The 25,768-nt window shown below is 39.8% G+C and overlaps 2 protein-coding genes across 4 annotated transcripts in view; both read right to left on the bottom strand.

Moving 5' to 3' along the window:
• ca12 (carbonic anhydrase XII) overlaps nt 1-7,142 on the bottom strand; it is an 83,992-nt gene extending 76,850 nt beyond the window's left edge. Inside the window, exons 1-2 of the mRNA XM_058075043.1 lie at nt 7,009-7,142; nt 6,547-6,615 (exon numbers count right to left, since the gene is read on the bottom strand). The gene's annotated coding sequence lies outside the window, so the exon portion shown is untranslated. The remainder of the gene's footprint in view (nt 1-6,546; nt 6,616-7,008) is intronic.
• A 1,243-nt stretch (nt 7,143-8,385) lies between these two features.
• Nucleotides 8,386-25,725, bottom strand: dapk2b (death-associated protein kinase 2b). 3 transcript variants are annotated; one of them, XM_058075407.1, is made up of 12 exons: nt 25,615-25,720; nt 25,117-25,248; nt 17,828-18,049; nt 16,599-16,737; nt 14,851-14,980; nt 14,731-14,779; nt 14,625-14,651; nt 14,406-14,558; nt 14,164-14,209; nt 10,690-10,779; nt 10,534-10,614; nt 8,386-9,202 (listed from the first exon to the last, which is right to left on the bottom strand). In XM_058075407.1, exons 2-12 carry the CDS (start codon nt 25,191-25,193, stop codon nt 9,125-9,127), a joined length of 1,092 nt encoding a protein of 363 aa, XP_057931390.1. In that variant the 5' UTR covers nt 25,194-25,248; nt 25,615-25,720; the 3' UTR covers nt 8,386-9,124. The 3 variants fall into 3 exon arrangements, with proteins under 3 accessions (XP_057931390.1, XP_057931391.1, XP_057931392.1); XM_058075408.1 differs by lacking the exons at nt 17,828-18,049; nt 25,117-25,248; nt 25,615-25,720 and adding an exon at nt 15,089-15,102 and having other exon boundaries at nt 16,599-16,711; XM_058075409.1 differs by lacking the exons at nt 8,386-9,202; nt 10,534-10,614; nt 10,690-10,779 and adding an exon at nt 10,786-12,784 and having other exon boundaries at nt 25,615-25,725.
• Nucleotides 25,726-25,768: the final 43 nt, after the last annotated feature.

The raw sequence follows: 25,768 nt of genomic DNA, 5'->3' as shown, positions 1-25,768 counted from the left end.
CCTTCAAAATTTCTGGAAAGATTTTCTACAAAAGCTACAAGGGTGTGTCTGCGTGGTTTATGTCATACGGAAGAATATTTGTGAGGTCAGAGGTCACTGATGTTGGCTCACAATCTCTGTTGGAAAATGCGTATTGCCTAAAGTAACAGTCTAAATACATTTTATGTGGGCCTATATTACTTGAGTGTAGATATGAGCTAACACACTTAAAAAAGCATTACCATTTTGAAGGCTACATTGTCATACTTTAGTATTAAACATTTATTGGACGACCTTTCAGTCAAGCAAAATGAAAAGAAAGTCTGGTGTAAGCGCACGTCAAACTGAATAGTGCCATCTTTAGGCAGAATAGATATCCTACTATACACTCTTATGTCTATTATCTATCACAAATTTTATACTAGCATATTGAATATTCATGATGCAGACAAAGTAAACGTGCAAATGGTTTGCATAAAATCAATTCTCAAACCAAATTAACCCAGTTGCCTCATGAGTTGAGCCTCAGTCATGTTTTCCTCAGATTAAAAGAAGTAGGAGAATGCCGAAAGGTCAATTACACAGACTGCACTGCATCGGCATTGCCGCCCCAAAGTTTCTTTCTGAAGGCGAGTCTGGATGCACATCACATGCATTTGTCCAAAGACAGCTGGCACGGATCCGCCTTGCAGACAGGAAGTGGTTGTGAATGATAGGAAGAGCTGCATCAACAAAAAAAGCCACCTGTCTCACGGCAAGATGATACACATTTGAGCTGCACTAGTGGAACATGCTGGACTGATGACGTGCTAAAGTGTAGAGAACAAAGGCCAGGGAACATAAATGTCATTTTAAAAAAGGACTACAATTGCATGTAAAGACAATTTATTGAGCTTCGGTCCTAAACAAAACAAGGACACATCTGAAAGGAATGTTTCCTGCAGGAAACTTGTCAGCTCCAGAGGCATATGAAGCCATTTATAGTGAAAAGTAAAGAATTCACTGGAAGAGCGCCTGGAAAGGGGAACATACGCAGAAGGTGAACAGAATAGAATAATACTTTCACATCATAATTAGGATTTCAACTGCATTCACAGTAACGCTTACGGTAGTTGAATACGGTCTACACAATACAAATCATATTGTTTTTGATTGGAGGGATCCACAGTAGTTGAGCTTTCCAAAACCGCTTGATATTGATTGTCCCTGTGTTTTTGTATCTGTGGAGGTTAACAGTACAAACACTAATCATGATTGGAGGAGCACAGCTAGTGGTCTTTTGTGCATATAAAAAAAAAAAAAAGGAGTTGGCCGAGAAATAAATGGCACAGATAAGAGGACACGTCAATGGTTCCAGTCGCAAAGAGCCAGCAAGAACAATAAATTCAGCCTCATTCTCTCCCTCTACACTTTCATTGGAAATTAGCCTTGAATTGATCTTCACAAGGAGTGTTGTGTCCAGTCAGACTTGACGAGGCTGCATGCTAACATTTATTTATTGTATATGTACTCTATAAAGCAAGTTGCCTTATGAAGCCTTGCTGCATACGAGACGACAGAAAGCATCTCAAACGCTTCATGTTGTTGGACCCTGTATAGGTAAAATACGATGAATGTGATCAATTTGTAGCAGCTACATGCTGTTCACTGTAATGAACTTCCTGATGAGCATACAGTTATCATGCATGCTGCATAATTATATGCTGCAATTGATTAGCTGTCTGCTCATTACACTTAGAGAAGTCACGCCACCTGAATGTTAATTATTTGGACATTTCATTAGGTACAACTGCACAATTTCATCAGTATAAAAAAAGAATGTGTTTTGATTGACAAAAAAATTCCCAAAAAAATTCCCAAAAAAAGTACAAATAGCAATTTGTAATGGTTGGGAAAAGAAAGGACTTTCCAATTGGGAATATTTTTAAATTAGAACAAATGATCAAATTCATACTTGGAGATGGATTGCAAGGGATGTTTACAAAAAATCAGTTCTAGAGAGGGGATGCCCTCCGTGAAGGCATCTTCACCACCTGGAGCAACACTCCCACGAGCCTCAGAAAAACACTGGCATCATGCATGCAAAACACATTTACAAGGTGATTCACAAGAATGGTGCAGCTATGGTTTTGAAAATGTTATTTCTATTTTAGGGAGGTTTTGGGCTTTAACTGTTGATTCGCTGATGGGCAGCCTAGTTATTTCTTTGTTCGTTTTGAAGTCCCTAGGTCTTAACATTTTGAGGAATTGGCGTCTTAATTCAGAATATCATTACATTTAATTAAACTTTCTGAACTTTATGAATGTTAAATATTCCCTTGATAAGTAAATGTTAATGCAGAATTCTACCAAAATCTATAAAGGTTTGGTGTGTCATAATTATTAAGTTTGCAAAACAGAAAAAAACAATATTTCAATAATGGTTAATCACAGAGATTCCGTGTTTTATGGGACATGTTCAATAGCAATTGTCTGGTTATATATTATGCATTAGAGGTACACTGTATTGTGCAGTATATTGATGGAGTAAATGAATGCTGGCCCTCCATCTCTGATACTGCAGTGGCAATATTGTGCTCTCCTCTCGCCACATTTTCACTCAATGCATTGATCACTCAAGCAAGCAGCATGCCAAGGCTTCAATACTGCTCAGTGTTCACCAAAGATTTTCTATCATCTCCAATAGGTTACATCAAATAGACCTATGCTTGGGAGAGCTTGAAAAAAAATTGATATTCTATGTGGATCATGTTGCAGACAACTTCATTAATTTTTCAGTGTTCCGCTGCATACAGCTTACAAATGATAGATAGACAGACGGATGGCATGATATGGTTTATTTGTTTTAGACATGCTGAATAAGTTACATTAGGGAACATCACATGGTTACATTTGAAAAAGTTGAATATCCGAAAAGGAGTAAGAAGAAGCGGAACTAATCCTTCACCTCGTCTATTACAAATAATTCATCCAAATCATATAGTTTTTATACACTTGCAATTGCTGGGTTGGAACCATGTGTAAAGGCTGTCTGCATTACTTCTGGATTTGACTTGAGGGTGGGGGGTAAAGAGGAAAGACTTTTCTGAAGATTTCAAGATTTTCTCCCTAATATCACAGAAGTCCACATTTTAAAGGCTCTGGTGGCCTCGACTTCCCAACACACTCACAAATAAATTCAAAATTATATTATAAATACATTTCATAAAAATGTATTTTACACATTGGTAATGGTTTTATTTCATTGGACCATGCATCAGATTACAATTGAGTGCATCACATAATCAGTTCACAGTTCCACATGTCCAAAAGGAGTAGGAAGAAGCAAAGCTTATTAAATCCTACCCCTCCATCTGGTACTTTTACAATCAGTAACTGTTACATTTGTTCACTTCCTGATTTCCATAATAAAGTTTTTTTCATTTTGTTTTTTTAATAATGCACCATATTGCAAATTCATCTGGTCTCAAATTGTGAAAATATACAAGTTTTTGAGTAAAACTTATCTTTCTTATATCTTTATATAAGAAAGATATAAGAAATATCTTTATATCTTTATATCTTTCTTATCTTGACAAACACTTAATCGAGGAGAGAACATAGAAAGGATGCCATTTAATGAAAGCAAGTACTTTTCCATATCTCATGCGCAATTATATAACATTGGGGCATTTGGGAATCATCTTAGCATTTACTGTAACAACACATGAAAGAGAGCAAGACAGAGAGAGAGAGAAAGTGGACATTTGTAGGCTTTTAATGCAAAATCATCAGCAAACATCTAATGAGAAGCTCGACTGGGCTTGTGACGTAATGACCCTGGCGGCTCATCAGTAGATGATCCCGACATAGCTCCTGTTACATGAGCTGCATCAGTGCAAAGTGTCATGCATGACTGGAAGGCATGTCATTTCCCTGTGGAGCTGTCACAATGCTCCAAAAGGAGCTGGCTCCATGAAACATGGTTGAAATATTTACAGTTACTGGTTTGGAGATGGACGGGATACACAAGGCTGACTTGAACTTCCTACAGAGCTTTTATTTCATACCCAAATATTTCTTATTGGAGCTTGAACGTACCGTTGAAAATGATAAAATACCGTCTGAAAATGGAACATGCAAATGTGCACCCTCTATATTAATTAGGAATGATATTAGAAATCGAAGCCTCGGGCGAAAGCTGTCTGCAAGATAAGTAATTGGCGCTTTTTGAAGCCTAAGTCGTACCCAGTGTTGCCCTAACAGGTGCAAAACACAACTTTAATGCAAAGGTCAATCAATCAAATGGAAGCAATGGCCTAAGAGAATACTAGCTGCTGCTCATCCTCATGAATCACACCTTCCAACACCCACACGTTGTTTTAATCACACATCTCTGATTAATCAGACAGCTGGAGGATATAAAAAATGGACAGCGACAAGACCACAGTGACATATTAAGAGCACAACGCCTAAATATGGCCTCACTTCATTAAACCTCATTTCTAAGAATAGGGTGGCAGCTTGCACTCGTGTAGGTATGAATAATGAAAGCGACCTCCAGGAGCTCATTTCCAGTGAGTGATCATCATGCTAAAGTATGCCTAATGATCACACAGATAAAGTGAGTGGCTGCTGTACATGATTAATGGCGCCAGGGGTCTAGAGCCGTGCGTGGCCTCTGCTGTCGCATCATCTGACAAGCCGCTCACGCTCAGACACAATAAGACGCATGGGAAGAGGAGGGTAGTGAAAGGATGACATTTAGCTCGCCGCAACAGCCATTATCGGATAGAATACCAAAGAGGTATCCTGATAGGTGATACATGCGTATATCTCATGACCTGTAGACACATGCAGAGAATATAAAACAGATAAACACGCTACACTTATGTTTACGGGTAATCTACAATCTGAGAAAATTTGATCTACACAATTATTGTATTATCTGCATATTCATATAATTCAGAAAATTGTAAATACACCACTGATATTCCACAAAGGTTGAATCAAGGCAACTGTACTCTTCTTTTAGGCTGACGCTTCACCTTTGTCCCAAATATTCATACATTTACCAGCAGTGGGATTAAATAAACCCTACCTCTTCCTACTCCTTTTCAGGCATTTTGAATAGGGCAAGTGTAAACATGCGATATTGTTTCATATAACCTTGTTAAGCACGACTGAAATCAATGAAACAGTGACGATGAGCATTTTCTCACTTGATGCTAGGTGTTAAATATTCCAATTTAATGCATCTAAAATATTTATTCAACTATATATTTTGATTACAACGATTATTAATGCCATCATCATCATTTGTATAATTATCATCATTATTAACAATGACAACAATAATAGATACCAAAATTAATTTGTCATTTACACATTTTTATATTGTATATATTTTATTTTCTATTTATTTCTATTGCATGTGAAGTGGTACGTAAAGGCCACTTGGTGGCACTGTTGTCAAATCTTTAAATGAATGATTTTCTGTATTTCTACGGAATATAATCAACTTCACACAACCATTAAGGTTGCAAACTTCAGAGAGCTTGCTAAATAGATAATGCACAATTCTGCCAATATGGTATATGGACTCGTTTAATTAATTAAATTATGTACCAAATTTCGATTCAAATGTATATTTTATTTGCACCCCCAATGTTTGGAATTAGAATAGAATTGTTTAGCAATTTTGCTTTTAGATACAGTTGTTTCAGTGACAAACATGAAATTTATGTGCTGTGAGTGAATGCATCATCCGACAGTTCATCCCAACATAAAGCCACTGGAATCCCCTCATCCAGAAAAGCTATCGAGGGTAAACCAGAGAATTGATCCCCGCAACATGCCGGCTGTGAAGCTGTTACATGAGCTATATCCTGGAAGGCCTGTGGCTTCACTCTCGAGCAATGACCACTCTACATAGCAGCCGTCTCATATATCAGTAAGGCATGGCTTGAATATTTACAGTAACCAGCCTGGAGATAGACTGAATGCACACAGGTGAAGCCAAATGCTTTTCCTTGTCTCAGCTCATACCAGTAAGTGTACTGTTGTCACTGTTAACAAGGTCTTGAGAGGTCAGCAGCGTGAGCTTGTAAATTACAGTGTAACTTAGAATTTTGACTAGCCTTATATCACACTGACAAGTATTTAATAGTAATATATAATATGCTCATTGAATGTTGCAGGATAGACAAGAGTTCTCCACCACTGTAAACGACAACCGCAATAATAGTTAAAGATGATAACAATTTTCTGTATTTGACTCCTGAATTTATCAATTCTGCATTTAAAAAGATGCCAGTTTGTGGATTACACATTTTTTCTTTTGCTCTACTTTTCAGACAACTGAACACACGATTTATATGGTAAGAGTGAACATATTAAACACAAAGCGATCAATAATTTCAGAGAAAAGATAGGCTTAACTAAGGGCATGTTAAATTGAGCAAGTTTTTTTACACTGTGATTTCAGTTAATAACCAAGAGAGTACAGTAAAATGATTGAAATAATGATATAAGTGACAAGTCAAACAAAAACATGTATTACATGAAGTGTGGGAAATGTAAGCATACCTTTGTTGGTGTCTCTCTTCCCTATTGCTACAGTTGTTGTCCGAAGAAATTGTCTCTAAATGGTATAACCTAAATACAATTTTGGGGGAATAAAGGGGGGGAAGTAATTGTTAGTATTTTTATCGCATGCCTTTGTTGATACTGTACATACAGTATGTCATTATATACTTAATGAACATGCATTTCCTTAGCATAATTCAAAGGCAAACACTACTGCCTTCTTAGAAAGTAGCTAGCTACATACTCAAGCTAGGCCAACCTATAGTGAGCTAAGATACAAAGCAGTGAAAGGACATGTAAGATGTAGCACCTGACATTAAACAGAAACGAACAATTACAAGGTAGGTAAAGGTTGGAGACAAGATGGCCGCCTCACAGTGCTATATACTAAAAAGTGGCAATCATGTTGAAGTGTATAGCGCAGTTGTATGTGAGCAGGTCATAGAGAACTTCAATACCTACTTTTATGTTGAATAAGTCCTTTTACTTGATCTTGCTGCTGGTTACTGCCGCTTCCACACATTTTAATGTGTCATTTTCCTTTTCAAATTCCTGTCTCCATTATTACGATCCCCACTTCCTGTGTCTTTTCTTTCACTTCCTGGGTCTTGCCAATTTAAAGCCTGGCCTTTTTTTTTTTTACCCAGAAACCTCCACGAGTTCCCTACTTTATAATAAATCTTAAAACTATCAATAATTAAAACTGTAATTAAATAGTTTTTGCTAACAAAATTATTATTAATGATATTTAACACAGTAAGGTAAGGAAGGTGTGTGTGTGACAGGCACTAATTAGCCAGTGTGGCTTTTGGCTTGACTCAAAATTTGTGGACAGTGCGGGTTACATACATGGTACAGTATATACACACACACACATATACAGTATACAGGGATCTATTTTCTTGTTAAGCACTAATAGCACACTGCTTACTGTTGTTTTTTTTAATGCTATCTATTACAGGATGGTTCATCATATAACAGTTTGCATTGAATATGGCATCATTTTGTGCAGCACCAATTAGCATGGGAATTTTGGACTGACCCACTTATAGACGTCGACTTCTTTCTCCACGTCTTTGTGGCAGTGGCCTACTTTCTGCGGCTGCCAAAAACCGAGCTTTGATCAGCTCATATAAATGAGGGCTACACTCGACCAGCATTACTAATTGGAAGAGTAAAAGACATTGTGGTTCAAGGTGGATGTGCTCCATATAGACTGTAATTTCCTGTGTATAAGTCACTACCTTTTTCTTGAACTTTGAACTTCATAAAGCGGTGCAGCTAATTTATGGATAAGTCCTCTACTTGAGAACTATTACTAATCATTTAAATGTTGTGCCACTCAATATTATTAACAGTCTAACCCACGGTGTCATCTTACATAGAACACCAAATTCATCACACAGCAACCTAACACTCAAAATTTTTACCTAAGAAATATACAGTACCAATATGAGTTTAAAATGAGTTCCAATCATAGAGATATACCTAAATTAATTCCCAAGTCGCTCACACTGTACACAGAACACATATAATTTTATAATAAAGATATTGAAAAATTGAACACAATAATTTTATAAAACAGAATTTACAAGAGCACAACTCCTTACTTCTATTCCTGTGGTTGTCCCACAGCACCTTCTTAAAACTATTGTTCCAGGCTAATCTGGAAAAATAACAGTCTCCTCTTCTCCCTGATCTCCCCGTGATAGCACACGGACTTCATGACCTCTATCATTCATTCATATTTTCCGCACCACGTACAAAATAATATGGCATAAACTGACCACCACCTGGACTGTGAAAATTGACTTCCAAACACTTGTCATTTATGTTCATGAATTTATTAAAAGACCATTTGATTGTACATATACATACAAGTAAACAGAGCAAAAAAGGATGTTTGTGTTCAAAATAGGTAAGACGTTTGACTGATATTTATATTTACACTTTATATACATTAAAATATGTCATGAAGAAATAATTGCATTAAGAAGTTGTTGCACCTTACATATGTCTAGACTTTATTTACACAGGATGATTTTCATGCATTGTTTATTAAAATACTTGAATACTTGAATACTTGAATACGTTGACATTTACAAGACAAAAAATGATTATATGAAAATTATAATCATCATTTTATTGCATTTTACTGCCTCACAATGAAGCATTGAAGGTCCATTTTGAACCCTTGTTCATTAAGTAACCAAATATGGTTCCTCGCCCCGTAAAAGAGCCGGCCTCTTTGCAGCCTATCCAATAAAAAGAAGAGTATTTCTCTGTCAACGCTTAACAGCTGAAGGATTATTTAAGACTGCACAATATTAGAGAAAGCCGTTTACATTCTTGAAGATGTGAAGTAACACTGTCTCATCAGTCAGCAATAATCTAACTACGGCAGAAAACTAAAGTAGCTCTAATTTCAAAATGCTAAGTAACATGCCGGCAGATATGAAGCATTCCAGACCATTCACATAGATAGCATGCTTGCTGCTGATGAACAGGAACAAACAGCTGCAGTGAGCGTGCAGAGTGCGTGTCTGTTGTAGACAGATATGTTTTTAAGATGCTTCTCTCAGGAAGTGCTGCTTCTCTTTCTGGTCCTGGGCCGCCTCTTCAGGATTTCTTCTTCCTGGTCGCTTTCGCAATCCCTCTGACATAAACATAAGCTACTGTTAACACATACTTACTCACACACTACACAAATATAACCCCATTTGACTGCGACTGTGAGGAAACCTAAGGGCCAGCTGTGGGGCGCAACTTGCAAGCAATCTTCAAACTCTCTTTACAATTGCGTGGTTTCTGTATGGAATATTGGATACAACATGGTTGTTGGAAGGGTTTATGTGGGGTTCAATGTTTGTTCTTTAAGAGATGATAGTTTTGTAAAAAAAAAAAAAATCAAGATTCCTGATGATTTTGTAGGCTTTATTTAGCGTACCTGCCAAGAGTTTGGTCATACTATCTGATGTTTCTAACCTTTGACTAGTACTAAATGTCAAGACAGTAGAAGTATAAAACCTGTACAATCATCTCGTATGAGTTGCTGTGATAAAATGGTCCATGAATTCTAATGTCTACAAAAAAATCCAGAAAGAAAATGTCCAGCCATCTGTTTGTGAGCTCAAGCTGAAACAAACTTGGGTTCTGTAGCAACATAATGCTCCAAAACACACCAGCAAGTCAATCTCTGAATGGCTGAAAAAACACAAAATGAAGACTTTGGAGTAGCCTAGTCCAAGTCCTGACCTGAATCCAATTGAGATGCTGTGACATGACCTTAAAAAGGCGGTTCATGCTGGAAAACCCCCCAATGTGGCTGAATTACAACAATTCTGAGTGGGCCCAAATTCCTCCACAGCGCTGTTAGAGACTCATTGCAAGTTATTGCAAAAGCTTGATTCCAGTTGTTGGGTTGTGGCCCATGTAGGTTTGGTTATTAGGTTTAGGGGGGCAATCACTTTTCCTACACAGGGCCATGTAGGTTTTGGATTTTTGTCCCTTAATAATAAGAAGTTTAAGGAGACCCGAGTTCACTTCCACTCTCGGCCATGTCTGTGTGGAGTTTGTATGTTCTCCCCGTGCATGCGTGGGTTTTCTCCAGTTACTCTGGTTTCCTCCCACATTCCAAAAACATGCTAGGTTAATTGGCGACACCAAATTGTCCATAGGTATGAATGTGAGTGTGAATGGTTGTTTGTCTATATGTGCCCTGTGATTGGCTGGCGACCAGTCCAGGGTGTACCCCGCCCTGTCAGTTGGGAGAGGCTCCAGCATGCCCTCCACACTGAGATGCCCAATCGGAGATTCGAACCCAGGTCTTCACAATCTCCTGATTACATGCTAACCACTCACCCAGTGTGCTATTTTGAAAGCTATATTTCCATAAAGCTCAAGTATAAACCAATCATTCACTAAAATCGTCTCTCTCAATGGCACAAGTGTTTCAGGGAACAACCCCCTAAAAAAGTATGTTCTTACCCCGTTTTCCTCCGGCAGTTTGTGACCCTTCTTCATGATCCGGGTTAAGTGGTTGCACAGAGCCACAATCCTAAATGAAAGCTGTAAAGAAAAAATGCATTAAAAAGCAAAATATGCAACATATTTGTATAATGTAATTGTGTATTGACATTTTACCTTCCACCTACGCCTGGCATACTGCTTCTTAAAGTTCTCCAAGTTGACCACTGACAACCTCTTAACCATTGCTTGTCTGGAATTGTGAGGCTGTGGAGACACAGGGAGGGAAGAAATGACAGGAGGGCTCAAAGTCAAATGACTGCATCAAAGAATACATTTTGATGGAGAAAATTCACCTCAAATTGAACCTGAAATATCTATTTAACACAAACTGACTTGTAAATCTTTAACAGTGCTTATTTTAATACAGAAGCCAAAAAGGTGCACATTGTGTAGATTACAACAATTTACAAGCATACTCTGTATGTTTTATATTTTTGAGGTTTTAAAAAAAAATAGCCAAGGAAAACATAATTTAAATAAATAGATAAATAAAGAAATATAAGATATTGTCAATAGAAGTGCTCCTTGAAAATTATTAATACAGAATAAATAAAATAAATGAAAGACATGATAAATGGTACTCATGATGAATTACCATCCAAGTGTACATTATAAAATGGAATGAAAAATCAATTAAAAATGTGAAATCCCAATACATTCCATTAAAAAGCTCCCTTTATCGCCTCATATCCACAACATAGTGAAAGCTTAAACTGCCAATTCACTTGCCAAAATAAAATCCAATGCTTAAACGTTCCAAAAAGATATTCACAACAACCCAATATTCATCCACTGGGGTTTGACCCCATGGTTCCCTTCCAAATCATTTTTGTGGACACAGGTTTGGGATGTTTCAGCACCCCAGTACACAAAATATGATCCATTGAGGCACGTTTGGATGACGGTGGTGAATAAGAACTTTGTGAACTCTGACCTCTCACTTCAACATCTTGTACAAGTCCATCTACAAAAGTGTCTGTTACAGCTGCAAAGTATATCCTCTTCTTCCTGTCCGTGTTGTGAGCTTGCAACCAGATATTTTTGTCTATATTCATGCTGAACGTTCACATGATTTAACAATCACTTTCAAGTCAGTTGCTTACAATAATATGTTAAAGGAAAACTACACTTTTGTTTTAAATTAGGCCCATAATCTAAAATCCTTATGTGTGATATGAAAGCACATCTTTCTCTTTGCTGTGCATTCTAAAGAATATAAAAACAGCTGAAAAGATTTTTGGTAGCTCATGACTGCACGTAATGGGACACGGTCACGAGCCAGTGTGGTATGGCGTGGTGTCACTACAACAGTAATGCAGTTATTTGGTGTAATATTATTATTATTGATGATAATAATAATAACAAAGTGGCTGTAGCTTGGTTAATATGCAGGTCACGTAATGTAAATGGGGGCAGTTTTTGAAGTTTTAAATGCAGTTTTAAATGGGAGTTTCTTTCAGAAGGCTTTACAGGCAGAATAGTGCATCTTTTTATCTGTTTTTATATCTTTAGAACACACAGAAAAGATTTCATGTCTCACATAAATAAGGGTTGTGGATAATTGGTAACATTCCAAAAAAGTGCAGTTCTTCCTTTAAGACTCAAATACAAACAAAAGTCTTTCTTCCTATTAAGTGGATTCCGTAAGGGACTTTTGGGTCTCTCCACGGCAGGACCGGTGTAGCAGCTCCTCCAGTGTTGTTGCTCCCTGTAGATCCAGAGAGCCCATCACCTCCTGCAACCACTGCAGCTCTGAGGTCAGCTCCTGCCTCAGAGTGTCAAGGTGACTCTGCCTCTGCTGGTACTTCCCTCCGATGCTCTCGAGAGTGGTCCCCACGCCCTTCATGTCCTCCTGCAGCAGCCTCCTCGTGGTCTCCACTTTGCGAAACTCATAGCGGACCTGGGAGAGTTGCTTCCTGGCGGTCTCATTCTCCTCCTTGTACCAGGCTTCTTTATCATTGTAGATGGCCAGCAATGCCTCCAGGTCACCCTGCAAGGTATGGTGGGCCCCGACCACTTCTGACACCCCCATCTTCATAGAACCGATGTCCTCCACCACGCGGGAGAAACGTTCAAAGCTGGCATAGGTGTTGTTCTGGGTCATGCTGGAGTGGGACTGGATGGTGTACTCCTTCAGACGCTTTGTCTTCAGCTGCTCAGTTTTCTGCTCATCATCCGGGGTGGCGATGTCCGGCGGCTGGCCACAGGACTTCAGACACAAGGATGGAGGAACACTGAGTCAGTGGCCGATCTCGACAACACAGGCAGCAGTGACGAATCCCAGCAGATGTGGCTCTGGAGGATTAGTGTGTGAGCCTATAGCAGAAGCCATGGCAGGTAAGAGCATCCACAGGACATTCCCGGACTTTCCCATTGTGTTATATGCTTCCTGGTGTCATGCTGGTGTCCACTCATTGCACAACAAAACAACAATCACATGCATTTATACATTAATCGCAACTACAGCTTGTTGTAAATCATCCAAGTAACAGTTAGTCAGAGATGGTGATGTGAGGAGGAAAAAAATACTTATTTGGTGATAATTCAATTATAAAATAAATATGGGGTTCCACACAGAGAGGTTTTTCCAATGTCAACAGAAATGTATCTTAATATTTAGTACTATACGTATATTAAATAGTACCTTGATAACCACAAATAAAGAATACAAACACTGTGCACAATATTAGGAATCATTTTTTTGCAAGATGGGCACAGCCTCCATACACAAACCCCTGCACTCCAAACACATGGTACAGTCCAGAAACAGTGGACACATGCTGCATTAAAAATGTTTACCTTTTGTTATAATTTTAAAGCATTTCACAGGTTAGGACATGTTATTTCTAAAACATTCATCAATCATACTGTAATTTAAAAAAAAAGTTTTCATATAATGCACAAAATATGTCTTTTCTCCATTGCATTGTTGGTTGCATGGTGTGGCAAACAATGTAAACAAGAAGAAACATACATACAGGATACCTGCACTGCAATCTAGTGAGGTCTTATTTATTTTCAAAAACTCACATACGCTTTACACGGTAAAACATATACATATATAACATATATACAATACTATATTATTGTATTTGCTGTAGTGCAGAGCAGCACTGCATCATACTGAGTGATGCTTACAATACATCGTTCCTGTTGTGTAATTGCAATGGTTTAGTTTATTTCAAACATCACAACTGCACATGTCCAAAAAGAAGTAGAGTTTATTTAATAATCCTGCTCCTTCTCTGATTCTTAGCAATTACGACTGAATTGTTTACTTCCTGTTTTCAAAATACAGAATACAAGTTTGGTCAATTTTGTAATAGTTTGTAAATAGATTTTTACAAATATGAATAAATAAGTAACTTAATTACACAAAATATTAATCACAACTGTGTGATGCAGTGCATATTTTAGTTTACGTTAATTGTGATCTCAAAGATTGTGTCTGTGAAGTACACCCAGGTACACACAATGGCAGAGCTACAGCTACTCATGCTGTCATTTCTTGTAGCCGAAACAACCACACTTCTTACAGTGTAAAGCATCACACACACACACACACACACACACACACACACACAGTACCTTAATCCAAGGATGGTTGAGGGCGTCTTGTATGCTCATCCGTTTCCTAAAGCAAGAAAATGCAGCTGCATAAACACAGTGATGCAAACCCCCTCTGGATCACATTGGGCTTAATGCACACGGTATAGCTTTCAATTCCTAGAGGTGCAATACAATGGGAAACATGCGAAAGCAACAAGAACAAGATGTGTCGTTGTGCATTGTGACTGTCTGTGAAAGGACCATCGTTGTTATTCTTGTACCTCGTGTCCTTCACTAAGAGCTGCCTGATAAAACTCTTGGCCAGCTCGCTTGTGTTGCTGAAGAACTCCTCATCAAACTCGTAGCTCATAGCGGAAATGTTGCCTAACGTTTCTTGTTTTGTGTCGCCGAGGAAAGGTGATGCACCGCTCAAGCTGAAAGAAAAATTAATTTCATCATTGATCTTGATTGTGTAACTTTAACTTTAGCATTCAACTTACAGTATGTAGGTGATGACCCCGATGCTCCTGTAAGAAGAAAACACAATATTAAAGCATGTTTGTACATATCATAGGTGCAAAGTGTAGACTGGAATTAAAAACGCACCACATGTCTGCCTCCAACCCCAGGGGCTCATAGTTGACTATCTCTGGAGCTGCAAAATAAACACACTTACTGTACTTCACATAGCAGACACTATTACATGTACATCCAAAAAACACTTACCAACAAACTCAGGGGTTCCAAAAATGTTTTTAAAATCTGCCCCGGCTTCCATTTTGTGTGCGAGTCCGAAGTCGATGATTTTGATGCGTGGTAGAGAAACATTCCTGTCCAGCAGCATTATGTTTTCAGGCTGAAGTCAACAAATGCAACAGTTATTCGTCAACCTACTCCCCAGTTTTGATAACAACATAATAATTCAATACATCGTAATAGTAATAATTTAAATATTACGAAATACCTTCTTGAAGGGGCCTTTTGTGCAAGCATTAGGAAAACCATTGCAGTGTATGTTATTGAACACATTTATTACTGTAAATTATATGTAAAGGTTACATGGCACTTTGAAAATTATGTGACAGACTATTATTCCCTCTTATAGCATAACATGGAAATATTCATTTCCAAAAACAATTAGTGGGTTAATTACAATATCTGTAATTAATAATCAAGGTCAAATGTATTTATTTAGCACATTTCCAACTACCCAAAGTGCTGTACAGCACCCAATAAAACACAAGGAAAATGGTGCACAGAGTAATGACTATAATAAAAACAAAATAAACAATAAATAAAAACATAAGCAAGGTTAACCTAGTCTGTAATTAAAAAAATATATACACAGTGGTGTGAAAAAGTCTTTGCCCCCTTCACGAGTTCTTATTTTTTCCATGTTTGTCACACTTAAATGTTTAAGATCATCGAACAAATTTAAATATTAGTCAATGACAACACAACTGAACACAAAGTCAATTTTTCAAATTAGGGGAGAAAAAAATCCAAACCTACATGGCTCTGTGTGCAAAAGTGATTGTCCCCCATATTTGAGATCTTTCAGCCAGGAAAAGGCGATAAAGCCATTTCTAAATCTTTGGGATTCCAGCAAACCAGAGTGAGAGCCATTATCCACAAAACATGATGACAATGATGTCATGATGATGTCAACAGTAAAATATGGTGGTGGTAGTGTGATTGACTGGGGTTGTTTTGCTGTGACCTGCTGTGATAAATGGATCCATGAATTCTGCTGTCTACCAAAAATCCTGAAGGAGAATGTCTGGCCATCTGTCAAGTCCATTGTCCATTTCTGAATGGCTGAAGAAAAACAAAATGAAGACTATGGAGTTGCCTAGTCATGCTGCCATGCTTTGGCATGACCTTAAAAAGGCGCTTCAAGCTGGAAAACCCTCCAATGTGGCTGAATTACAGCAATTCTGCAAAGACGAGTGGGCCAAGATTCTTCCACAGCGCTTTAAGTTCTTGCAAAAGCTTGATTGCAATTGTTGCTGCTAATTTTGGCCAATGTAGGTTTGGATTTTTTTTCCTCCCTTAATAATAATAAAAAAGTTCAATTTAAAAAATGCATGTTGTGTTCAGTTGTCTTGTCTTTGTTGAGTCAAATGAAACATGTGCAAGGCATATTATATATAAATATGTGTCTATCCTACATGCATTAGTGCATTAAAGGTCAAACCTTTTGCTAGACCATGTAAACAAACATACATAACATGCAGTGCTATGGCTACAAAATAACAGGACATTGGCTGTGAGAGTGTAGCGTGGGTGACACTGCTCTGCAAAAGTGATGAGATAACCTTGTAGTGTTTGTATCTGAGAGCCTGGACCTCAGAAAACAGGAAGGAAGTGTGGTTCACAATAGCCTAACTGTGCTTGCATCAGACATATTTCACATTAGTTCCTACGATACGTACAGCAACATTTTCCCACAAATGACAATGAATGTTTTGTACCTTTAAGTCAAAATGTGCAATCCTCTTAGCGTGGAGGTACTGGACTCCATCCAGGATCTGTTTGATAAACTGAGTGGCCTCCTCTTCACAAAGTGACTCCTTGCGAGCCAGGAAATCAAATAGCTCTCCACCAGAAACACTGTAACACACACATACAGATACACACTCAGCGACTCACGCTGGAGGCCCTTCAACTTTATCAGAGTGTTTTCAGGATTGGGATGTGCTCAATTAGGATGCCTGGCATACTTCTGGCTATTACTCTTGCTTGCTTTGCATCAGCCCGCCCTTCTTGCAGCATGATTCAATGCTCTGTGAGTCGTTTTATAGTAAAGAATTGGTGAAAAGCACCACATACATTAAGTTCTTTGTGCAGCTAGCGGTCACATTGAAAACATGATTGACTGAATGACGCACTGGGTGAGGTCACGCTGCTGACAAAAGCTGTCAGACGCTTTATTCTTGCTTTGAATAAATCAAGTTTCAGTCCCGACTGGATGTGGACTGGGCCCCTCTTCCCTGACGGCTCTATCGATTCTGGCAGAGATACGTATTTGGCCACAGAAAGGAGGGCAAACAACAAGCAAGGGCACAGAAACTCACTAGCCAAACTGACACAACAACTAGGCTATTGTGCAGTGAAAGTATCAAAGCAGTGCAGCTTAAGTTGGCTTTCATTATTGTCCAGTAAAATAAATATGTTATGGCTTATCTCCATTTTCATTAGAAAACCTTTCTTAACTGTACAGGCCATGTTTTAGTAATATTTCAGCATTTTTAACTGGAATAAAAGTAGAAAAAGTAGTTAACATAACCTGAAACTCAGTTTCTGGGAGTTTTTTTCAATCTCACTGTGACATCACAGTGAGCCATGGGTACAAGCTGTACAAGCTGAGTGGGACCAATCACTGGAGGCGGGCTGTGGGTGGAATAAATTAAAACAGACCGCTTTGGAAATCCAAGGATGTACAGCTGGAATAGGTGCAGATTCTTGAAGCTCTAGAAAGCTTTCTGTGCGGGTTATTGTGTGGAGCTGCTCTATAGGAGTCCTCAATACAAATGGCCAAAAATGAGCATAATCGGTCCCTTTAAGACTCTAAAGCCAAGAAAAGGATGCTTTTGGAGCAGTTAAAGTTATGTTAAAGGAGGTAAAGAAATGACAATGTGCTGCTTTGTGATTGTCATCATGTCAAATTGTAGTGTTGATGCAGACTGATGCAGAGACTCACAGCTCCAGGATGAGCACCACATCTGTGCGGTTCTCGTAGACATCGTGAAGTGCGACAACGTTGGGGTGCTGAAGCTGCTGCAGGATGTCCACCTCCCTCTCTATCTCCTCCCGCCTCACGCCTCGTCTGCTGGCCCGGCTTTGGCGCTTCTTGATGAACTTGGCGGCATATTCAAGGCCTGTGTGCTTCTCTGTGCAACGCTTGACCACTGCAAACTGACCACTGCAGACAGAAAGTCAACAAATGTTCTTTTCATTCATTTTCATCAAGGGTTGCGAGGGGTGCTGGAGCCTATCCCAGCTGCGAGAGGCGGGGTACACCCTGGATTGGTCGCCAGCCAATCACAGGAACAAATGTTCTTGTTATTGTAAAAATACACACTTTAATCTACAGCACACGATGATAAAATCCTCAACAAGTGTCAACAGGATATGGCAGAAGGTGGACACAAACGTCAGGGAGGAAGTTAAGGGTGATATTTTGCAGTATGATCCATCACTTCCCGTTTAAGAACAATCACACAGGCTGTCTGTGAAGGCTGAGCTGCTGTCCTTCCACGCCTGAAAACTTCCTGCCAAGTATCAAACAATCGTCTAGAGGATTTCACAACAGAGCAGGGATCATCTCTTAGTATTTCTTTTCCAGCAAGCTTCTTACACAGCATCGTTTCATGCCAGCACACTTCATTATTAGCGGCAACTTTTGCAATCTTAAACCTAACAAAGCATCCCAGCACCGCATACTTTATGCAGGAGAGGCTGAGTTGCATGACAAGCATCCATCATTACAGCACAATGACACAGTAAGTGTGAAAAGTAGTGGACCCAAAAAGTGTCAGAATTATTCCTAGTGATGTATGCAGTGGGGCAGTGCCCCACTACATACAGCAGATATTGCGTTTTTTCTTCATAGTGATGTTATAACAGTATGTAGAAGTGCATGATAATTATTGGTCCCATTGGAGAAATAATGACATCATGCCGCATTTAAAAATAGCTGCGATCACCGAAAAGTGAGGTGAGATTAGCCAAATTTTGCATGTGGGTTAGCGACAGCAAATCAAGCGCTCCCTTTCTGTGACATGCTGCAAACGGCTGTCGTAACTTCCCCTGAGTATACTTGTACTTATACTTGTACAAGATAGACATTTCGCCCAATGATCCAAACATTTCACACCTTATCAGCCACCTGAAACTCCAGGGAGACACCCGGGGCCTGTTCCTTGAAAAGTGCAAAAATGTTTGCCAGAGATGACCAGAGGAGTTAAGCGATGTATGATTTCATCATGGAAATGATGGCACGGTACAAACAGCTCTTTACCATTGTTGAAGATACCGGCTTTTGTAGGCTAGTAAACCCCTTGGAGCTCAGGTTTGGACTTCTGAGATGCTGCTATTTCTTTATGCTTTGTTAATAGTAGCGATGTAATGATATTTGCACTGACTTCCTTTTCATTAGGGCATTAAAAGTTTTTGTTGTTACATATGATTTCATGGTAATAGCATTTGAACGTCTATGCTATAGCTGACTATACTGAGGAATAGCAATAGCAGTGCAGCTATGTGTGGTTATTCCCTTTGTGTCCATTGTTATCATAGTTATCTCCTGGGCTAAGAATAACTGCAGCTCTTCACCTGTCATCTCTTTACTGCTGCTGCATAGAAGAATGCCTGCAGAGCAGAAAGTCATAAAGTCAAATTAGATTCCTGCAATCATCTTTGTGGTTTAAGTTAACTAAAATGACCTCTGTCGTCATTGTTTTGGCGGGCGTGGGACTGCATTTGAGACACACCCTTTTTCTGTAATAATGTTTATAATGGAGGTGGATAAGCTAAGGCACACTGGACACCCTGGACTGGTCGCCAGCCAATCACAGGGCACATATAAACAAACAATCATTCACACTCAGTCATACCGATGGACAATTTGGAGTTGCCAATTAACATAATGTCTTCCCGATCTCCTGACTGTGTGGCCAACGTGCTAACCCCTCCCCCATCATGCGGCCCCAGGTCTTCATAGTTGTTATTATGGCAAATGTTATTGTCACTTTTCCAATAACATTTTATAATCTTCTGCTGATTAGTTTTGATTTATCTTTAAAGTACTATTGGTTTCCTCATGTTTTTCTTAGCCGTAAAACCACCATGATAAGGCTCACCAAGATAGAATGGAGCACTGGACTTGGTTAATACAAGTGAGGTATTCTAACATACCAGTCCAGGGTGTACCCCTCCTCTCACCCGAAGACAGCTGGGATAGGCTCCAGCACCCCCGCGACCCTCGTGAGGAAAAGCGGTATTCTAACATGTCCACTATCAGGCTATAGCTTAAGATGCAGCAATGGTAAGATTCCAGGCAGACAGCATTGAAGGAAGAAACAGGAGTGTTGAATAGATTACAACAGCTCTTCTTGAAAAGTGCGGGAGGGGATGCTAGACAGAGTGGGAATACTGCAATACTCCCTCTGGCTGTTCTAGTAACATAACTTGTCTCCCATTTCTGTTGGAGAGGAAGATGTGCAACTATAGAAGGCAAGGACATGATGCTTGATGAATGTAAAACATGCATGGCGCCACGTGCACAGGGAGGGCATTCTCTTATCTTATGCCCTGAATGTGAGTCACTCTTACAGTAGCGTGTACAGTAACAGAGCACTGTGATGCTGCCAGCGGTATTCCAGAAGAGGCTAAGCGTGCCGGCCGTTTTAGCCCGATAAGCCGGGCCGGTGGGACCGAAAGCGGCATCTCGCCGCAGATTTTTCCACATCCAACAGCTGAAGGTCATTATACACAGCCAAGGTTGAAGGAATGCATGGGCAAGTGGCGCCGACCCAATAGTAAAACACATTTTAGAGACAAGCAACCTCCAGGGTCATGTGACACAGATCAACACAGAATTGACCAAGTGCTGTTCGCAACCATATTAGTCAAATATTAGTTATACAATGTGACTTCTTCTTTCTCTTGGGACTTTTCCCTTCAGGGGTCGCCACAGCAAATCAATCTCCTCCATCCAACCCTGTCTTCTGCATCTGTCTCTCTCACACCAACTACCCTCATGTTCTCCTTCACTACATCCATAAACCTCCTCTTTGGTCTTCCTCTATGCCTCGTACTATGGACATGGACATGTCCGAACCATCTCAGTCTGGCCTCTCTGACTTTATCTCCATGGCCTCTAACATGTAATGTCCCTCTGATATACTCGTTCCTGATCCTATCCATCCTGGTCACTCCCAATGAGAACCTCAGCATCCTCATCTCTGCTACCTCCAGTTCAGTCTTTTTTCTCAGTGGCACTGTCTCTATACCAAACAACATGGCTGGTCTCACTACAGTTTTGTATACCTTTCCTTTCATTTTAGCTGAAACTCTTCTATCCTAACACTTTTCTCCATCCGTTCCATCCTGGCTGCACACGCTTCTTCACCTCCTTTTCACAATCTCCATTGTTCTGGGCTGTTGACCCCAGGTACTTAAAATTCTCCACCTTCTGTATCTCTTCTCTCTGTAACCTCACTTTTCCACTTGCGTCCCTCTCATTCTATGTGACTACCACCATCATAATGTGAGGTACCCTGCCAGTGCCAACACAACTACATATGAAATGTCACTTTTGTCTTTGTCAAGGATTCTTAAATTGTCAAGCACCTAAAACAGTTCCAGTTGTGCTTTGGTCAGAGGTCAACAAATCATATTTTGGAAGGCGGGGCTGTGTGAGATTCTGCTGACAGTGTCGGGAGGACCTTCGTTAGATGGGAACTCAGGAACGGTCAGCATGGAGTTCCCTCTGTCAGACTGCACTGTATAAACACATCCCTCATCCAGCAGGAATGTCTCCTATAAGCGGACGACATGCACATGTATTCCGGGAAACACCTCGTATGTGAGCACCCACTGTGTCTGCTCCACATACATCATGCAATGATAGCATTTTTACATTCTCCTCGTCACTTCTGTACACTTTAACACATGTGAGAGCAGCATGGGCTCACTTTGCCTAAGAATGTCTCCACGAGGACTTAAGAAGAAAACATTTCTCTTGGCTGCAATTTACAAATATTTCTTTGTTTGCTTTGTTCAGGAGGGAAACATCATAACTTATTACGTTGACACATTTGTTTTTATAATGTGTAAATGGAGTGTCAGTGCAACAGATGTTTTACATTTACATACAAAAGGTTTTTATTACAGGAATACTTTGTATTTCCAGAAATACAAATACCAGATATTAATACAACCATATGCACACCGCGGCAAACTATAACTACGATAATAAACATTATTAAATTAATCCCCTTGGATGAACTTGAACAGATAATGTGTGCCAACATCAGTCACCTTTGACATTAGAAATATTTCCCAAATCCCCCCCAGGCAGCCTATTGACCATCATATCAACTAACATCCGCGAAAAGTAATGTACAGAATGTTTGTGCTGCCCAAATATGGTCATGACATAATCCATCGCTTTGACAGGTAAAGGTCCATCAATCGTGTTCATTTCTCTCAACTTCTCTTTGAAGTGATTGTGTAACAGCTTCTCAACTGTCTGTGAGTCAGCAGTAAGACATTAAGACACGTCAGTCGAAAGGCGTGGTTTGCTTGACCAGAAACGTTTTGCGTCAGTCATAACACATATTTAAATCTGACAACTAGAAGTGACCTACATGGAGGACAGGACATTAAATACCAAGCACAGCCCCTCCCTCAGGTTCCCCTAACTTCCTTTGAGACCAGTGGACAGGTCTGGACCATCTGAAACTGTTGAAGTCAGGTGAATAAATAGGCGAGGGTGGCCCACACCCATTATAGGTCACATGATGTTGCCACGCCAAGGCAGAAGACCTCCAAGAGAAACATTCAACTTCCATACGGTGTGGACAGCTGCAAGGATTGCGCTAATTAACAGTGGGTTGCTCTGAATGGAGAGGCTCACTAGCTCACTTAATTAAATACACTTAGATATGCAGCACTTTGGAATTTAACCAATGTCACAGAACAGAACGAGATAAACCTAATAAAAAATAATAATTTATACCATTATTTCAAATGTAGCTTCCCACTCATTGCTTGCTTGGTCATGCTCATTTAATTCATCTGCATGAATTGCTGCCTCCCCATGCTGTGGGGAGGCATCCAAGATTGTGTTCGTTACTTGGATACTACCCAATTAGGGTTCATTACAACAAATGTCAATGTGTGATGTTACGCTAGATTATATGAGATTAATGTTCATTTTTCTGGAATTTACTTGAAGGAGAGTCTGTGCTGGCTGTCACAAAAGTCAGTTTGCTGGCAAAACATTAGGATTTTAATTACAAATGGACAGGTTTGGGGAACGGTCCCATCCATTGTAAGAAATATTAGGGCCCCAAAAAATGTAAATATCGTAAAATAAAGTCATATCAATTGGAACTTTGGTTTTCCAGCCCTAGTTTTCTTGTGGTTCGGTTTTCGGTTCTCATATATTATTGCACGTAACTTTGCTATGTTGAATCTTGTGGTATTAAAAGGGCCGATATCAGTGAAAATGGACAGTATCGACATTGGCCGATACTTCCCCTTCACCCCTGCTGCAGCATTAAGAACAAGCACGTCTGCCGTGTGTGGGATTTCCTGTCTTCGTGAGAGTGATAGAATTTTTGCACCCTGCAAAACGTGCCTCAAAAATGTCTCACCGGGATTGCGCTTAAAAAGGTTTCGATTGGTGCAGCATTTGGGACCAGACACTTGGCAGGGTGTGGTGAGTTTGGAGAGTTTGTGATGTACTTCTACAAGTGTGGGCTTACAATTCAACAGAAGTACATGTCACATGAAGTACATGAACATTTACTTCGTCACTGCATCACACAGATCAATGTATGGATGCAAAACAACATTCTCCTAATAAAATCATTGTCTGTGGCGCACAGAAACAAAGAGAAAGTTTTACGTATTTTACGTATTAGTCACCGTGAGACTCTTTCTCCAACCTAATCATCAGGTTACAAACCAAGGGGCAATGATGGACTTAGATTTGAACTTTAAACCCTAACCTTAGGCTGTAAGGCACACTTGTCTGTTGGCCCACATATGCTTCTGTGGATTTGAGTGCCCAAACAAAAAATCCCCCGTGTTGGTGACTCGGTCTTGTCACGTTATTAATACACTGCATGTTTGTAACATGTCTTTATTACAAAACATAGCAGGCTGCTCTCAACTCCCACTAAGAAGTCATTGTCACCCCTCTATGATGTCATCAGAGGTTGATTCTGTAGTTCTCTGCCAACTAACACAGTTACACCACAAAATAGCCCACCATGGGGACAAAGAAAATTGTAAGTGCCAGCTCTTGGAGAGAAGATGAGAAACACTATTGAATTTAATTTTCAGCAGATTATTAAGGTGTCATCCGTGTGGCTCACTCTTCCCCCTACCCTTTATCCCTTTCATTCACATTCACCATTTAAATGCATTCACATTTTTATCTGTCTGTAAAACTCTAATTGTTGTAAACTAAAAATGTTTTGTGTTAATATTTTTGAGGGCCTGGAATCGATCAATTGGATTTACATTGTTTCCCATGGAAAAAAACTGTTAACGGCTTAATAAGGAAAACAGCGCTAACACTCTACTTACGAGAATAAGTCCCATTTTCACAAAAAACTAGCAGTGTTTTAATAAATGTTTATGGCAGTAAACAGTTACAATGTATGTAGGTCAGTTGTCTAGGTATTTCGGAAACAACATCAAACACATGCAATTAGCACCAAAATCAACAGGTTCTTGCCTGCCACTAAATACTGTATGCAACAGAAGATAACAAGTGAAGACCTCTGGAAGAAACCATTCCTTTTATTAGAATATCCAAATAAAGCATTATTTTCCAGTTAGTCTGGTCTATCAGGGTATGACAACAGATGGCAAACATTGGGTCAAAGGGAATATTTGGACTGGCTGGTGGTGAAATATTCAGAGGGGTTTCCTTTCCCTCCCATCGTCTGAACATGTCTGTCACAGCTAAACGGACACACAGGTTCCTCACTAGGGAATGCACTCTGCCAACTTCCTTATTTGCATTTGTCTTTAGTGTCTGCTCAAGTCTCATTCAGCACATTGGACCTCCACCCTGAGGTGGAGCTCATCCACATAAAGACAGCTCATCAAATCTTTCTACGAGCCTTTGCTTTTGCCCTTTAGACCTCCTGACACTTCAACACAGGAGACACTCCCAATCTCAGCAAGCACACACACACACACACACACACAGATAGGACCACCAGTGCACTGAAGCACTTCACTCACCTTCCTAGCTCCTCTCCAATGTCGTAGAAGTCCTCCACAAGCTGCTGTTTAAAAAGCGCCATGCCAGGTGTCCTCATTGATAAGGATGATCTCCCCACTGTGCAACGCTGTTTAAATCCTGTTCCTCTTGCCCTACACACACACACACACACACACACACACACACACACACACACACACACACACACAAAGTCACTCCTGGTGAACGCATGTCCCAGCTTGCTTTGGGAAGCATTCCATCTCAGCGTCGGACCTACTTTCACTTCAGAAAACATTAAACCGTCTCTCTCATGAAAACAAACTCAGACTCAGTAAAACTCATGTTAAGAGTACACAGCTAGTCAGTATAACAGTAAGTACTGGGAATGCAACGGGATTACAAGGAATGAAGGAGCTTTGGGATAATTGGGGCAGGTTAGGCAATATTTGTAAATACAGGACATAACCACAGGGTTAGTATTGGGGGCACACACGAACAAACAGGGCATATCGCCATACCTTTGAGTGAGACGCAGAGGTTGCTCCTCAGTTGAGCTTGGTGTGTTTGCTAGCCGTCAAGGCATGGCAGCAACATCACACTTTATGTCAGCTCAAGCCCCGCCCACTGATGTCTCGGTTATGGGACAGCCTATGATAACAAGCTATCAATAAC

The sequence above is a fragment of the Doryrhamphus excisus genome, chromosome 6, assembly GCF_030265055.1.
Source record: "Doryrhamphus excisus isolate RoL2022-K1 chromosome 6, RoL_Dexc_1.0, whole genome shotgun sequence".
Lineage (NCBI taxonomy): Eukaryota > Metazoa > Chordata > Actinopteri > Syngnathiformes > Syngnathidae > Doryrhamphus > Doryrhamphus excisus.
This window is presented reverse-complemented; position numbering and strand designations above follow the sequence as displayed.